Source organism: Chamaea fasciata, unplaced genomic scaffold (assembly GCF_029207755.1).
Source record: "Chamaea fasciata isolate MVZ Bird 193981 ecotype frontalis unplaced genomic scaffold, bChaFas1.0.hap1 SCAF_6, whole genome shotgun sequence".
Classification (NCBI taxonomy): domain Eukaryota; kingdom Metazoa; phylum Chordata; class Aves; order Passeriformes; family Sylviidae; genus Chamaea; species Chamaea fasciata.
This window is the reverse complement of record NW_027094091.1, coordinates 7,739,986-7,756,822: the sequence shown is the minus strand read 5'-3', so window position 1 is coordinate 7,756,822 and position 16,837 is coordinate 7,739,986. Positions and strand designations below refer to the sequence as shown.

The 16,837-nt window shown below is 46.4% G+C and overlaps 1 protein-coding gene across 4 annotated transcripts in view; it reads left to right on the top strand.

Moving 5' to 3' along the window:
• Positions 1-16,318, top strand: part of LOC136290918 (charged multivesicular body protein 3) — a 34,014-nt gene extending 17,696 nt beyond the window's left edge. Inside the window, exons 1-6 of one of the 4 annotated variants that reach the window (XM_066185363.1) lie at positions 1,974-2,082; positions 6,783-6,843; positions 10,181-10,360; positions 12,837-12,958; positions 14,732-14,846; positions 15,808-16,318. In XM_066185363.1, coding sequence (XP_066041460.1) covers positions 2,038-2,082; positions 6,783-6,843; positions 10,181-10,360; positions 12,837-12,958; positions 14,732-14,846; positions 15,808-15,944 — 660 coding nt within the window. In that variant the 5' untranslated portion in view covers positions 1,974-2,037 and the 3' untranslated portion in view covers positions 15,945-16,318. Of the gene's footprint in view, positions 1-385; positions 733-1,046; positions 1,147-1,973; positions 2,083-6,782; positions 6,844-10,180; positions 10,361-12,836; positions 12,959-14,731; positions 14,847-15,807 lie in introns of those variants that run through there. The other 3 variants (XM_066185365.1, XR_010721389.1, XM_066185362.1) reach the window with 3 other exon arrangements.
• Positions 16,319-16,837: the final 519 nt, after the last annotated feature.

Below are 16,837 nucleotides of genomic sequence, written 5' to 3'. Positions count from 1 at the left end.
CTCAGCCTTGTTTGCAAACCTTTGTGCGCACCTGTTTCAGCTGAAGACTAGTTTTAATGTCCTCAGTTGCTCTGCTCATCCTGTTCTTTTGATGGATGACCCAAACTGCTGTTTAATTAGCAGGAGAGCCACTGAGGGCACATCCACAGGAGCAGGTAATTATGACCAGTAGGTAGCTGTGGAGGGAGGTTTAGTCCCCTTGTGTCTGGGTTATATAAATTGTGATGCAGTTCCTGGCAACGCATCTGTTACCAGAATCTTGAGCATCTGGCGTAGTGTATTGAGAGTCCCAGCAGGACAGAAAAAAGAAGTTGGATGTGTTTATTTTATGAAATGCTCATGTCAGTAGCGGCATCCAAGTAACGTTGTTTTCTACCACGTGCAGGATCTCAGACAGCCCTTCCCTGACGCGCTGACGCTTGAACATCCGGAGAACGGAGGAAAGGAGCAAAGACTGTGCCTGGAACAAGGTCAGCAGTTTTGCTGCTCACACGTTTTGCCTCGCAGGACTGGGTTGTGCTAGTACTTGTGAAGTGTCCTAACTGGGATGCTAAGCATTCCTAAAGTGGTGTTTTATTCTCTGATGTCTCCTTCCTGGAAGCTAGAGACCAGTTAACAGAAAATGTCAAATCACTGAGGTGAGGGTATTCATTTATTGGTTAGGTTTAATAAAGGTGATGGATGTTTTCTGCTGCTATTACAAAGGATGGATTTAAATAATCTCTGAAGCTCTTTGCCACTCTCGATTTCATCAATTATTGTTTTATTAGCACTGGCTTTCCCACTGCTGGTGCTCAGTCCAAAATGAGAGCTCTCTTCTCCAAAGCTTGTTTAGATCTTTTTTTCTGCATTAGAATCTGGAAGGAAAGATGACAAAGGTGAAACTGTACATTTTTGTAACTCATTAAAATGTCTGCCTCTGGAATTTAAATAATGAGGGTAAGTATAATTGTAAGGTATTAAAGAGTTAGCTTAAGTTAATAGCACCTTTTTCTTACTAAGCTTTTGCACTCTTTGCATCACTGATTTATTTCTAATGCTCTCAGTCTCAGATTGTGCATCAAGGCGTGAAGAGATGGAATGACTCGCTGGAGCTCCAGCGGAGCGGCTCCAAGCTGTCCCTTCATTTCAGCCAGGTGACCCTGTGGAGAGGAGGGTGAAGATGAGCCAGGCCTGCCTGATAGGATTTCTCCGAAAGAGCCCCGGCAGCTGAGCGCGGGGTGGCCATCGACTTGTATGAGCTTTGCCCTCGTGTGTCCTGCGGGCCGTCCCAGGGGAAAGGCTGGAGTGGGAGTCCTTGCACTAACAGGTTATCGAGGCGCTGGAGTTCCAGAGAAGGGAGCGGAGCTGGGGAAGGGTCTGGCACAGGTGTGATGAGCAGTTGAGGGAGCTGGGGGGGCTCGGCCTGGAGGAGGCTCAGGGGGCACCTTATTGCTCTCTACAGCTCCCTGACAGGAGGCCGCAGCCAGGTGGGGATCAGGCTCTGATCCCAGGAAACAAGCTACAGGACGAGAGCGCGCAGTCTTAAGCTGGACCAGTGGAGTTTAGGTTGCGCATTAGGAGGAATTTCTTCATAGGGTGATTGGGCATTGGAACAAGCTGCCCAAGGCGAGCGAGGAGAGTCACTGTCCCTGGAAGTGTTTAAGGAAAGACTGGATGTGGCACCCAAATGCCATACTGGTGTTCGGTCATGGCTGGACGCGATAATCTCAGAGATCTTTCCCAACCTGAGTGACCCCGTGAGTGGGTCACCATCACGCTCAGAGTGCGGGGCCGAGCGCTCTCACCGCCACCAGCGCCCGCCCCGGGCCGCGCCCCTCAGCGCCTTCCCGCCCCTCCGCGCGGGGCGGGGCCGTACGCAGCGCCGCGCGCAGCGGCACGTGACTGGCGGGAAGCCGCGCGGGGCGGGGCGAGGCCGTTGGGGCACCGCCCCCACGCGGAGAGGGCGGCGTGCGCGCTGCCGGCGGCGCAGGCGCAGTGCGGTGTCCGCCCGGCCCGGCTGTGGGGAACCCGGAAGTGCCGGGCGGTGCGGCCGCCATGGGGCTGTTCGGGAAGACCCCCGAGAAGCCGCCCAAGGAGCTGGTGAGGGGCCGGAGCCGCCCAGACGGGGCCAGGGGCGGCGGGGGCCGGGAGCTTGAGGGGGGAGTGGCGGCAGGGCCGTGTGGCGTTGCTATGGCGTCGGGCAGGGATTGCGGAGGGGCCGGGCTCGGCCTGGCCCTGGCGCAGGCTACACCTGGCCCGGGACCGGACCGGTGGAGGCCTCACAAATCCTTCCAGTGTCTGGAGGGGCCTACAGGGAAGCCGGAGAGAGGCTCTTTGAGGAGCTGGAGTGGCGGGACAAGGGGGAATGGCTGCAACTTGATAGATGGGGAAATTTCGGTTAGATACTAAGAAGAAGTTCTTCCCTGTGAGGGTGGTGAGACACTGGAACAAGTTGCCCATGGAAGCTGCGACTGCCCCATACCTAGAAATGTTCAAAGCCAAGCTGGATAAGCCCTTGGGCAACCTGTTCTAGTGGAAGGTGTCCCTGCCCATGGCAGAGGAGTTTGGGGCTATATGGTCTTTAAGGCTCCTTCCAACCCCTTAACATTCTATGATTCTATGATTCTGACTCCTCTTGCAGACACAGCCTTAAAATTAGGAAACAGCCGCTGAAATGTTGGGACTTGCAGGGAGAAGATGAGTCTGTAGACAAGCTGTGTGGTTTTACTCATAGCTTTCTAATGTCACAGTGAAATGAAATAATCAAGACACTGGTGGATTTCACTGTTGTCTTCCATAAGTAGCTACAAATGTGTTTGTGAAAAAATCTGCTGTTTGGTGAGAGGAAGATCAAATACATTAGAGGTAGTGGAAAAGCAGCAGGGAGAAGGAGGACAGGCACACAAGCTGAAGGCTTAGACAAGCTGCAGTGTCACAGATGTTCCCTGGTAGTAGCTGAGTCCCAGGGGAGCAGGTTATGGTTGTTGCTTGTCGGGTGAGAGAGTCAGATGAGGAATGCACCTTTGGGAGTGTCCTTTCCCTCCCTCCTCTGCCCGTGTGGAGCACTGTGTGGGCTGGTCAGTCTCCTGTGTTCCTGAGTGTGCTCAAGAGACCACAGGGGGAGCTGGGGCTGGGGGCTGCTGCTCTCAGGGGTGGGCTGACACACCAAGCAGCTGTAACCCACACACGTGGTCATTCTGCACTGAGGAGTGCTTGCCTCCTGTCTGAGGGATGCTCTTTTGCCTTCCCTCACTGATGAACTTGCCCTGTTTTCCAGTGGCACAGAGCCTGTGGGTCATCTTGGAGCTCTTGAAGGATGGTGCCATCCACTCTGAACCTTTTTTATATTTTCTGGTGCACAGCCACAGGACAAGGAGCAGTGGCCATAAACTAAACTACAATAACTTCCACCTTTACATGAGGAAAAGCTTCTTAATGCTGAGGGTAGCAGAGCCCTGGAACAGCTGCCCAGGGAGGTTGTGGGTCTCCCTCTCTGGAGACATTCCAAACACACCTGGACACATTCCTGTGTCACCTGCTCTGGGTGACCCTGCCTTGGCAGGGGGTTAGGACTGGGTGATCTCCAGAGATCCCTTCCTAAGGCAATGGTTCTGTGATTCTTTGCAGAAAACCCTGCAAAGGCAGTGTGGAACAGGTGTAGGGAGAGGTGACATGAGTCCCTTTGCTGTCATGAGCACTCCCTTGGGGTGCAGGCTGGCATGGTCACTTCACAGATATTGAGAAACCCATAAGTAGTTAAAACTTCCTTTCCTCTTGTACCTAATTGCAGCTTTAGAAGGAAAAAGCAGTAGTTGTTTCTGCATCCTTGCTGATGGGGAAAGAGCATTGCTTTGCTCATGTCTGCCAGCAGCTGAACATAAGGTGCAGTCCCTGAGCAGGGCTAGAGGGAGCCATGCAAGCACTGCAGGAGGTGGATGACGGTGGGGAGGGGTTGAGATTTTTGTGGTGACAATGATTTGCCCTCAGTTTGTTTGTCTGCCCACTCTGTTGATGTGAGATAATTTATTTTTGATCAATACAAGGCAAATATCTTCAGTCCTTGTGAGGAGCTGGTGATGCATTTCAGCCTGTGTAAAGCTAGGGATTTATTATACTTTTAATGCCGTGTCTGGATCATTTAAACTTAAAAAGTGGGTTTTCCTGCAGTGTAGTCTTGGCTCTTTTCAGTTTGAGTGCTTTGCTGGTTGACTCTGGCATGATGCAGTGCTGTGAGAGTGATGGTTTTTTTTAAGATCAGGCGTGGAAGCAGAATTGCTCCATCAGCGTGGAGTTGTGCTCAGGGTAATTACCTCTGCTCAGCTGGACCACATGCTCCTGTTCCCAGCATTGCTGCCTTGTGCCGTGGTTCTTATCCATGTCCCTGTGTCCTGTGTGAGATGGGCAGTGTGGCTTCCTTACAGCTCAACAAATTGCTGTCTCATGTAGCTGGGAGCATGGAGTAGCCTGGGATAGAGTCAGTGGGATTTGCTCCTCCTCTTACACAAAACAGGAGATGAGCTGGGAACACCAGGGAAGGCATAAGCACCCAGCTGTGCCTTTAGGGCAGTCGTGTCAAGCAGCTGATTCCTGGCAATGCTAGGGATGAGCTGTGAAAGAGTTTTCTGCTGTCAGAGTAAGCGGAGATTGATGACAACACACAACCAGTCTTGATTTCATGGTGTCTTTGTGCTGGGCTGTGCATCCCAGAGACAGAAGCTGTAAATCCTGCTGTGATTCATTTGACAGTTGCTGACTGTGCTTGTGCACGAAGGCTTGTTGTGTGTCGGTTTGTTCTAGAATACAAGTTGTATAGCGAATCTCTGGTAGGTGTTACATTTGAGACAGGTCAGTTGACCAGCCAGAGCCTTGTCATGTTTTCCTTCAGCTCCTTCCCCCTGCTCTTTTCCCTCTCCTGTAGTCCATACTCAAAAAAGGGGCCTTCTTAACTTTCTGTCAGGGTGAGGAGTGACTCTCCAGGACATATTCTTCTCTGCTCTGAAGAACAAGAAGGGAGGCTGCAGTCAGTCCTGCAAGGGTTTAGGGTTTTTTTCCCTGCAAACCCAGGATTTAACTCAAGATACAGGAGCTTTCTAAAACCTGTTAGAAACGTCTGTACCTCTGCAGGCATTTGAGTAGCATGTGGGACTTTTTAAGCTGATTTTGTGCTTGAGCTCCTCAAATGATGGCTGTTGTGTGCATCAAAACATGGTCTTGTTCACCATGACCAAGAGAAAGTTTTTGAGACTGGTAAAAGTCTAAATCTGTTGCTCTGCTGGGCTTGTGCACTGAAGAGAACTTGCTTTACAAGATTTCATTGCACAAGTTCTCTTCACCCTGCTTCCTTGGGGGAGGGTCAGGGCAAGTGGAGCTTCTCACCCCCCGGGTAAGCCAGAGGATCTGGAACAGAGAGGTCTTGGCAAGTGCCAGGAGGGAGCTGTCGAAGGAGTGGCCGTGTTTGAATCCCACCAAAGGCAGGGGAAAGGAAGCTGGAGGGCAGAGGGTCCTGAGCACGAGGTAGGAACAGCAGGAGCCTCATGATGCTGAACAGTGCAAGATTGTGCAGGTGGGACAACCATCCCTACACACAGGAATGTGCAGCCCGGGGCTGGCTGGGTACCAGCTATGCAGGAAAGGATCTGGTTTCCCATGGATAATAAACGAGTTCCCAGCGCACCTTTGCAGCAATGAAGGCAAAGGGGGCTGTGTTAGGAAGCTGTAGTCACAGTGCTGAGTGTTCAGTCACTGTGTTACTCAGAGGCCACATCTGCAGAAGTGTCCCACTCTGGGCACACAGTTCTGGAAGGATCTCAACAAACTGGGGAAGTGTGGCCAAGGGCCATCAGGATGGAGGAGGGCTGGAGCCTGTGCTGCAGGAGAAGTGGCTTAGGGAATTGGACTCGTTTTGGCTTGGAGAGGAGAAGGTGAAGGAGCAAGGGTCTAAAACCTCTCACTGCCTCTGATGGGGTTGTAGTCAAGACAGAGACAGGTATTTTTGAGGTGTGTCCAGTGACAGGAGAGGGGCTACAGCCACAGTTGGCCAGAGGAGAGCTTTGACTTGAACATGTAAGGCCAGGTTGGAAGGAGCTCTAAGCAATCTGGTTTAGTGGAAGGTGGCCCTGCCAATAGCAGGGCATTGGAAATAGATGGTCTTTATGGTCCCTTCAACCCAAACCATTCCAGAATTCTGTGAGGAAAAGTCTTTATCACACAGGAGTAATTTAAATTGCCTTTGCTCAGAGCAGCTGTGAAGTCGCTGTCCTCAAACAGTATCAAAACTCAATGGATGAGACCCTGAACAACCTGAAGTCTGAACTTCATCTTGCTTTGAACAGGGGTTGGCTTGGGGACCTCCTGGGGATCCTCCTGACTGAAATGGGCAAGTAGCACTCTTGAGGCTGTCATCCTGTGCCAAAGTCTGTCCCTTCTACTGAAATGCCCTGTGGCAAGTTCCCTCTGTACAGTGACGTGGCTGTGATGTGGCAAGTTAGCCAGGCAGTGAGCGTCTGACCCACAAATCACATCATGGAATCATTGAAGAGTTGGTTGGAAGGGATCTCTAAAGATCCTCCCTAACTCCTTGTCTGAACATTAAGAGCAGTGCAGTAACTGGTGGTATCTCTGCAATCTCTGTTTGGGGGGTTTATTATTTGAGTAATGAAATGTTTTAACATCACTCATAACATGAAACTCGTGCATTTTGAAGTGCTGCCTTTGATACTGAATGTTTAAGTTACATGAAAGTATAAAAGCATAGTTTTTAAAGTTGGAATTTCAAGTAACTCTCACTTTGTCTTTTTAAGGTCAATGAATGGTCCTTGAAGATAAGGAAAGAAATGAGAGTGATTGATAGACAGATCAGAGGTTTGTACTTGTGTCTCATTTTTTGTTTTTACTCTCCCTGTGTGCCTTCAAGGGGTTTTTTTTGCTTTAATTGAGGCAGGCTGTGAAATTTAATAACCTGGGGTAGTCTATACCACATTTGGAAAAAAGGAAGATGAATGTGATCCTGGGGCCAGACTTAGTCTGTGTTACAAAATGATGTCATTTGAAGTTATCCAAGTAAAATTTTGAAAAGAACATGAATATTTCATGCTCCCAGTAAGGCATAATGCTCTTAAATCCCTTTGGATAACATGCATTAGACTTCTTATCCAGAATTTTACCCACATTCATTTAATGAGTAGTATCAGTGTGGTATATAATTCCACATGTAGACAGTTCCACTGGCATGTACTGGTGTGAAAGTGCACATGCCAAGCAAAAGTAGCTTGCTGTCAGCTTGGAAAAATTACAAACAGAAGAGAGGAAAGGGAAAAAAAAAGTATTTTCTCAGTGGGTGGGTGTTTTGCTGTTAAATAATGAGCATTACACTGCTGAATGTGTCTTGAAAAGCAGAGGCGTTGCTTAATATTGCACTGCTGTTAGTTCAGAATTTGTTCTGCCTGCCTTCCCTGAGCCTGAAAATAGGTTTGGGCCTTGGTTTTGTTTTCCCCTTCTTTGTCTTCTTCCCAGTCCCTGGGATTTGTCCCTGGGAGGTGCTGGTGAAGGATATTTGTGTCAGCATCTGGTTACTGGGCACTTGCCTGTTTGGAGTGAGGCCTTGTGGAGTACATCCTTGGTCTATGTTTGTCCTTGTCTCCAGTATGAGGAACAGAGTTTGTCTTTCCCAGGAAAACTGATGTACAGGGATGTGAATTGTTTTACTTTTTCCAGGGCACTTTGTGTGGCTGTATCAGGCACAGGGGAACTGCAACTCTGTCTTACTAGCAAAATTTGTTTTAGAGGTTGCATCTTCCACAGAAGCAAATTACCCATGTGTTCATTACTGATGTTTCTTGACATTTTTGGGTTTCTCTTAACTTTTTAAACACCATAATACTTTTAATGGCTTACACAGATAATAGGCTTCATGGTGGTGTGATATTTTGATGTGGATGCAAATCTAATTATTTTAGCAGCTCTAAACATGTCTGTGTTTCAGAATCCTACATTCAGAGAAATACAGTTCAGCACTAACCACCAACCATCTGCTACACTGATAATTCCCCTTAAAATAAAGTACAGAATATCCTTGTGCCAGGATTTCACATTTTACCAAGTGTCACCCATGGAAGTACATGGTTGTGCTGGACACTTCCCAGGCTAGCAGGCTGCTCCTGGAGGATGACAGCCAAGAGCCACTGAAGGTTTCCTCAAAAATTACCCACTGTAGTTGGATTCTGCCATGTTTCTTGTTTGAGCTGAGCCTTACACAAGAAATCAATGCAATCTTTAGGTAAGGATGCTAAGCTGGGACCTGTCTTAGTTTCCTTGGGGAAGGCTGTGCTGGATGTGTTTGAGCAAGGCAACACTAGATGCACCTGGGAGGAACTGAGTGGGTTTGGATCACTCAAACACTTGGCTCTCCCAGTCAGCACAGTTACTAAAATAGCAACACACTCTTTGAAACCATCTGTTGTTGAACTCTTGCTGCTGTAGTGATTTCTCTTTGGGGCACGTTGTTTTTCAGGGCTTGGACGGTTAGGAGAAATGAAAGGTATCCTTGTTACTTCAGAATTGAATTTTTTGAGTTGATAGAGTTGGAGTAATACAGTAACTGTGTTTTGCTGAGCTTGTGAGTCTCTCTTGCAGGTGCTTTGGGCTGCTTTGTGCCTCTTGTGCCTGATAGTGCGGCAGAGGGATTGGGGAAGTGACTTTGGCTCCCTTGAGGAGTATAGCTGGCACTGACCTTCAAAGATGGGGTTGACTGTTGTTGCATTCTTGTGCCACTGATCTCATACTCAGCAGTTCAGCAGTTTCAGTGGAAGCATTCACTGGGGTTCAGGCTGCCCTACACTAGCCTGGGTATAGTAACACAATACTTGTGGTTGTTTTCAGCCTGACAGAGTGAATGTTGTAATTCCTCAGTACTGCTGGAGTTCTCCTGGTGCTTTCTCTTTCCTGCTGGAGCACTTCAGCTCTTTTTTACCTGCTCAGTCCCATGTCTGACATACAAATGTCTTCAAGTTTGTGTATTTCTGAAAATAATAGTGGGAAAGCAGCAAAGGTATGTTTTCCTGATTATGATCCTACAGCTTTCTGCCAGTCCTTTAAGGTGAACACCTCAGTGAATGATACTGAGAGAATAACTGGTCTTGAGTACAGGGTTCATTAACTCTCACCTGAGAAGCTGTATTGAAGTCTCCAAGTTGGCCTGTGCCAGAAAGTGTGTGTTGATGCCTTTGGTTTTGTAAAAGGGCAGCTCTCACTGTATGACTTTGTCTGGCATAAATCAAGAAGACTCAAAGCTAGATCTGAACAGAGGCTTTCCTTGAAATAATTGTCCTTGTGGTCATTTCAATCAATTTTTTGCAGGAAGGTGAGAAGCCCTGACTATCTGAATTCTTTATTTACTTTAGGATAATTTTTCTTGTGGACTCTGAGATCCACATTTCATCAGTGGCTAATTTATTGCTGGCTCTGGATAAGAAAGGAGGTTGATATTGTCCCTGCTTACTCTTGCATTTTTTACTCTGGGCTTTTTGGAGTACTGGCTTCTACTGTTCACAGCCAGTGTTACCTGGCAAGGCAGAACTGTGAACAGTCACATCAGATTTACTGGAAAAACCAATGGTATTTAAGAAGGCCTTTTTAGTGTTTAATAGTTCAGATCCAACAAATTCTTTGGTGCTCATGCTTAGTTCAGGGTTCCCACTTAAACACACTCTTAAAAAAAGATGTTCAACAAAGCTGATTGCCAGGAGAGTTTGAACAGGATGTGTTAAGTTAAATGTATATTTTGTGTATATATATATTTGTATCAGGCCTGCACAGTGGCTGCAGGAAGTTATTTTGAAGTTGCAAGTCAAGCCATCCTCTCAGAGTGCCTTGTTCTTACAGGACCTTTTTTTGCTTTGTAAGCTCTCAGTCAGGTCAGCATCATAGACTGATATTCTCAGACAGTCCTTTAGAGTACTCTTGACTGTGTAGGAAATTACAGAGCTGGATGTTCAGTAATGAAAATTTTCCTATTAAGATTTAGCTGAATTAATCAGCTGACATGTAAATCTGCCTAGAACAAGGTCTTTGAGTAACAGAGGGAATCTGAAATCAAGCAGAAACAATTCTTTGCATTGGAAACACACCCCAACAAATGACTGATTTCTCTTCTACATCCTTAGGGAGTTTGTCACTATTTGCTGTGGTTTTTGTACTCCAGATATCCAGAGGGAAGAGGAGAAGGTGAAGAGGTCAATAAAGGATGCTGCCAAAAAGAATCAGAGGGATGTGTGTGTGATCCTGGCGAAGGAGCTGATCCGCTCTCGGAGGGCCGTAAGCAAACTCTATGCATCCAAAGCTCACATGAACTCTGTTCTTATGGGGATGAAGAACCAGCTTGGTAAGAACAAATTCTGGCCCCAAGCACAGTGAATGCTCTGACAGTAGAAGTGAGGTCTGAGGTTTCCTTGTCCGGAACCAAAATCAAATGCAAGCAGAGCTTGAATGTGGGAGCAGCCATGCTCCTGTGAAAAGCAGCTGATTCCAATGGGCTTCAGGAGCCTGGGAAGATCCTCCCATAGCAGGCCCAGAGCTGTGAGGCTGCTAAAGTTCTACCCTCTAATCCCAGCAGGCAAGTGCACCCACACTTTCAGAGCAGAGCCTTTGCCACTACCCCATAAATACACACAGCTTTCACACATGTATGAACAGCTCCATCCTGCTCTTCCTCTTCAGCTGATGAGGACTGAGGTCCACTAATAGAGCACACATGTACACAATAGATTGGTTGTTCCAGGAGCTGCTCTCAGATGCTCTGTCTAAGCTGGCCAGGTATCTGGTGCCTGGCCTCAGATCTGCTCTGCCTGAACTGCTGACACCTGGTCCTGCAGGCCCCTGAGGTTTTTGTGTTCCCTGATCCACTTCAATCCTTCCCCAGACTACCTTTGGTTGTCCCCTAAGATTGTTATGTTCCTGTAATCCCCTTAAACGCTGTAAGTTTTCCCCGTGTCCAAACATGCTCTTTTCCCCTACATCTCTGTAAGGAGTCCTGTGTCCCTGTAGGCAATAACCCCCCTCAGTCTGCAGGATGTTCTGAGGCGGTTTCTTCTGTGCCTGCCTGGATGGGTGTTTCACCCTGGGCTCTGAAGTACTCAGGGAGCTCCCAGTTTTAGTTTTTTGGGGTTCCTGCCCCTCATTGTTCCCAACATCTGTGCTGGTTCCCTGTTTCCTGTGGCAAGCTGCTCAGCAGATGATCTAACACCTCTCCTCAGAGCCTGAGGGTTCCAGTGTTGTGAGAATCTCATGCTCTGAAACTGAACTCACAGCAATTTGGAGCACATTCTTAAGTGTGCATTTCTAAACGGTTTGAATGCATTCGTAATATCCCTGTATCCTGGTGGAGCCTGTGTCACTGATTTTGACAGGACCTGTCACAGGAGTAGAATTCTCTTCATCTTGTAGATGGTTGCTTCCTTAGCAAGAGTCTGGGGGCATTTACCAACACCTACATGGGGAGGGGGAGCAGTGTTTGATTTCTTAGTGTGGATGAATCCTTTTGCCCCTTGGTTTCACACCCATGTTCTGTAAACCCTCCTTGGTTCTTTGTGTTCCTCCAGCACCAGCATATTTCCCTCATTCCTTATTCACATCAGAAATCTGTTGTAATACACTTCCTGCAGTGTTTTCCATAGCTGGAAACAGTCCAGCCACTTAAAGGCAGAGCAGAAAGCTTTAAAGACAGGAGAAGACTTGGTGGAGGTCAACATGCTGCTGAAATGTCAAAGCATTTCCCCCACCCCCACATCATCCAAGTAGATTTTAGTGTTGGATGAGTGATAAAACAGGAAGTCACACTGTGAACCTTAAGTGTAATTTTGTGATGGTTCAAATGTAGCTCCCCATGCATCTCACTGAGGAAGGGAAAGTAGGACCATCCTTGCACCTTAAGGTGTCTCTTAAAAGGAAATACTCAAAACAGCCTCCTCCTTATTATCACTGCCAGCATCTTCAACTTCTTGGGAATGTTCTGATACACTTAGATAGGAAATACGAAGGAGTATAGAATTCAGTCTGGGGTCTGTGCTAACTTGTGAAGTGACCATTCAAGGCAAGGTTTCTGTTAGTTTGTTACAAGTGTAGGGCTCTTAAATGAAATTATTAAAATGAAAAATAATATGTGCTGTACCTTCATTTTGCTTCATTAAGGAGTGCCCATGTTATATACAAACAGGTAAGTTCTTCATGTCCAGGAAGCTGCAAAGTTAGAGGCAGAATTCAAAAAACTTCAAAGTACCCTTAATTACTGCTTTTTGATCTTGGTGTATCAGTACCTATGAGGAGAGCTTTTCAGTTAGAATAGCCTCTGGAAAGAGTATTGTTAAATTCAGTTTAAACAGGCTTATTCTTCGTTTATCTGCTTCAGTATTAATGTTGTAGCTTACTCTTTGCTGTGAAATTATTGCAACAGAACTTCTGCCAGGCTTAATTTCCAGTTCCTGGTGTCAGGCAGGAGATCCCTGGTTTCAGCAGTCACTGCAGCTCTGCTGCTGCAACCCTCAGCAACACCTCTGGCTGCTGGGGGGCCGGGCAGGAGCAGCTCTCTCCCTGTCTTTAATGAACTGGGTACAGGTGGGTTGAAATATCTCTGCAGACCACCTGTACAGGACCAGTAGTTCTGCTATAAATGTGATTTTTCCAGTGTGGGTATAAGTTGGGCTTTTCCAGGACTTTAGTCAAGAATGAAGAAGTGCAATACCTGTTTATTTTTTAAATTGATTTGCCTAAATGTAAACAAATTTTCATGTAGGGAGGTTATAATTTCTTTGCTTTCGGCAGTGCATGGGTTGTTCACACTGTTCTGTGCCTCTCCTTCACAGCTGTCCTCAGAGTAGCAGGTTCATTGCAGAAGAGCACAGAAGTCATGAAAGCTATGCAAAATCTAGTAAAAATCCCAGAAATCCAAGCAACGATGAGGGACTTGTCCAAAGAGATGATGAAGGTAAGATCTGGCACATAAATCAGACTTGTGTGAACACAGTGTGGTTGTTACTGAGCTGTGCAGTCACTTGGGTGGCCCCTTTGTCACAGGGCTGGTGTGAACTCAGAACATTCTCTGGCTCCATGGCCAGTCTGATACTGGAGACACAAAGAGTTTTAAATCTAACAGCAAAAAGCTGTTAGACCAACATTCCTAATAACAAATTTGAGTCAAAATTGGGAAGATATAGGGAATTTATTTGCCATAAACATGTTCAAAGAGACTACAAATTTCAGGCATTTATATACACTGTAACAACCAAGGCTTTTTTAATAGACACTCCCAAAAATCTGCCCAATTTATTGCATCATGGTAGAGGTGTTTTGTTTCTTTTAATTACTACCAGAACACCTCATCTGTCTTTGTTTAATTGATAACCCAAGTTTTATCCAGCTAACAGTGATTTATTAAATTTGCTGTCCTGCTTAGACAATTACTATTGAATTAGTTTTCTGGGAGGGTACAAGCCTATGAAGTGGCTCCCTTACTACACCTGCAATGTATTAATCGAGTTTTCTGGGATGTATAGGCCTTTGACTCCTTAACTCTCTCAAGATACCATTCTTGTTCTATGATATCTAATTCATCTCTAGTTACATGGTAACCATTAAACAATTCTTCATTGAATTTTGTTCTTAAACTATAGATTGTCTAAGGGGTATGGGTCCATGGAGTTCCTTTCTGCAGGTGCAGTGAGGTAATTTCACAGGGTTTTCTACTGACACTCAGCCAACACAGATCTAAACCAAAACCAGCCAAAATAACACAGTCGAACATTCCTTAACTAATTAAATACACATCATTACAAAATTTTTAAAGAATCACAAAACTCCTGGCTAATTCAGGTATAACTCACTGCCTCGGGTTTAAAGCTTCTAGCTCAGTGTCTCCATGTGATGGGAGTGTTCTGATTTGAAAATATACTAAGTCTCTGTTATGACTATTACATTTTCAACTACCAATGTGGTTTTGTTTTTTCCCTTCTTACCACTCCAGACTGTTTAGTTCAAAGAAGTTTATTTCTAAATAATTTTGCCATTGTGCACCAGCATGGTTTGGCCTTATCTAGGTTGCGGGGCCTGCAAAGGAATGTTTTCAAATGCAGATAGAAAAAAAAAAATTGTGTCAAAGCAGTTTTACAATGTGCTACATAATCCATGCTGCATGACTGAAATTTACACTTGTATTTCACATGGTTGGAGCAGGCTGGGTTCTTGGTTTAGACTTGCAACAACAATAAATAACCATGGAATCACAGAATGGTTTGGGTTGGAAAGGATCTTAAAGACCATGTAATTCCAGCTCCCCTGCCATGGACAGGGACATCTGCCACTAGGCAGGTTGCTCAGAGCCCCATCTAACCTGGCTGGGAACGCTTTCAGGATGTGGGCATCCACAGCTTCTCTGGGGAAGCTGTTCCAGTGCCTCACCACCCCCACAGGGAAGAATTTCTTCCTACTATCTAATTAAAATCTCTCCTCTTTTAGTTTAAATAACTTAAGGTTTTCAAAGTGAGAACGGGTGCCTTTAATCCTGTTTTTTTTCCTGCTTTTCCTGTGCACCAGTTGTAGAGATGTGTGCTCATGCTGAGGGCAGGTGTGTCGGCCACTCTCCTGCAACAGCCTCAATCTGGAACCACCCCCTGGAGCAGGGGAGTGTTACGTGCCTGGATAGGCATAACCTCATCTCCCAAGCAGAAATGTGTCTTCTTACTCTGCTGTTTATTTCTTCTAGGCTGGAATTATAGAAGAAATGCTGGAGGACACCTTTGAAGGCCTGGAGGATCAGGAGGAGATGGAAGAGGAAGCTGAGGCTGAAATCGACAAAATCCTTTTTGAAATTACAGCTGGTGAGTTTGTGAGTGCTGCTGAGAGCCAAGTCCCTGCTCTGTTCAGTAAGATGCAGCAACTGAAATCTTCATCTATTTTGCACTCTCCCAGTGGCATCTCTTCCTTTGGTGATGGGCAGAGAGCTCTGACAAACTGATTTCTTAGGGAATACAGGCTGAGAAGGCCAGTGGGGCTCAGCAGGGCAGAACTAATATCCATCAGCTGCTGTCTGTGCAGTTATGTAATTGAGGCTGTAACAGATCTGTGTTTGGCTGTGCAGTGAATCCTCTTAACAAGGTGAAACTTAAAAGAGTGACTAGGTATTGTTATTAATGAAACCAAGAAATAAACTCCGCTGCACTGCCTTGAGTCATAGGCTATGTTGTGAGACCTGGCAGTAACATGCTGTGTCTTGTTTGAGGGGAAAAATCCCAAAACAAACACAAAAACCCTCTTAAAATCAAAACCACAACTTCTGCCTTCCAGTTCACGAAGTAATGATTTACTGGTTCGGTTATTTGACTTGGAGAATGCTTAAAATGCTCCTTTCACCTGGATTACTTGTGATGTGGTGTGACAAAAACAAGTTCCAGGGCTGCATTCAGCTGTACCACACTGCACACCCTGCTGGCACCTTGTGCCTAGCGCCTGGCACAGTGCCCTATTCTTTCTCACTTCCTAATTTGCTTTTCCCATCCTGTTTGCTGGCTGGAGCAGCTCCCCTCCTCCCAAGCAGGCAGGGGGAGCTCCCAGCCAAGCAGCAGGGCTTGTGGGGAGCTGGGAGCCTCCTTCCAGAAGGGAAGGAGTGCAGAGGCTCAGAGCTGGTCAGTGCTGCTGGGCAGCCCCAGGCTGGCCCTGTCACAGCTCAGGGGTGTGACCTCCATGGGAAATGACTGGTTGGGTTATTTTAGATGTCCCTGAAAGCCACTAATTATTAAATGAAGACCTAACATTTGCTAATGAGCCTGTTTGTTGTTGCAGGGGCCTTGGGTAAAGCACCCAGTAAAGTCACAGATGCTCTGCCAGAGCCTGAGCCCATGGGAGCAGCTGCTGCTGCTGTGGATGAGGAGGAGGACATCGAAGCGATGCAGTCACGGTTGGCCACCCTGAGGAGCTAGGGACAGGATGGATGTGTACAGTTGGCTTTATTTTATTCTGTCCTACCTTCAAAATGCAAAACTTAATGTATTCTCACTTATGTAATATATATATTTTTTTTTTCTTCCTGAGAATTTTTTTCTCCAAGACACTACTGTAATATACTTCTTGGGGAGTGCAATCTCTTCCAGTTTTGTTCAGCCCATGGCAAGGGTGGTGTAATGTTATGTATTTTTAGACATAAAGTCCTGAAATAATTCTCATCTTCAAGCAGCATTTCTCCCTAACAAGCACTTTGGTTTAATCTGCTACCAAAAACTTCCAGCACTGTCAGATCTGTGTTTTCCTGAATCAATACAGAATTTATTAAAGCTGCTTCTAACAGTCACTGCCATCGAGCAGTTCAGTTTGCATCGTTTTGGCCTCTTTCACAAACGATACCCACCTCTAACACCTCCCTTTTAGTTTTGTGATACCTTTCTTTAGCACATTTAGGGCCTTCACTGTGTAGTTAAAGAGAAGTTTTCAGTCTGTTCAAGCTCTGTGTGATCACAGGAGAGCTTGTCTTAGCCAAGGCCGTGGCAGAGTGAGGGCAGGGCAGGTGGCAGCAGTGGGAGGGGGGCCCTGACTCACCAGGCTGTTGGCAAAGCTTCTCCAGAGCCTGTGGCCGTGCCAAGGCCTCTCTGCTGCTCCAATAGCACATTTCAGGGTCAAAGGAGAGCTGTGTTTCCTCCCAAGGAAAAGCTTCAGGCAAAATGGATGTCATGGCTCACAAAAAACTCTTATCCAAACCCATCACTGCCACAGCACCTCCTGGACAAAGGCCAGAGCTCTTCATTTTAAGGAAAACTTATCCAAAGAAAGCCAAGTCTCTAAATAATTCTATCCCAACAGTCAGGTTAGAAAAACACAC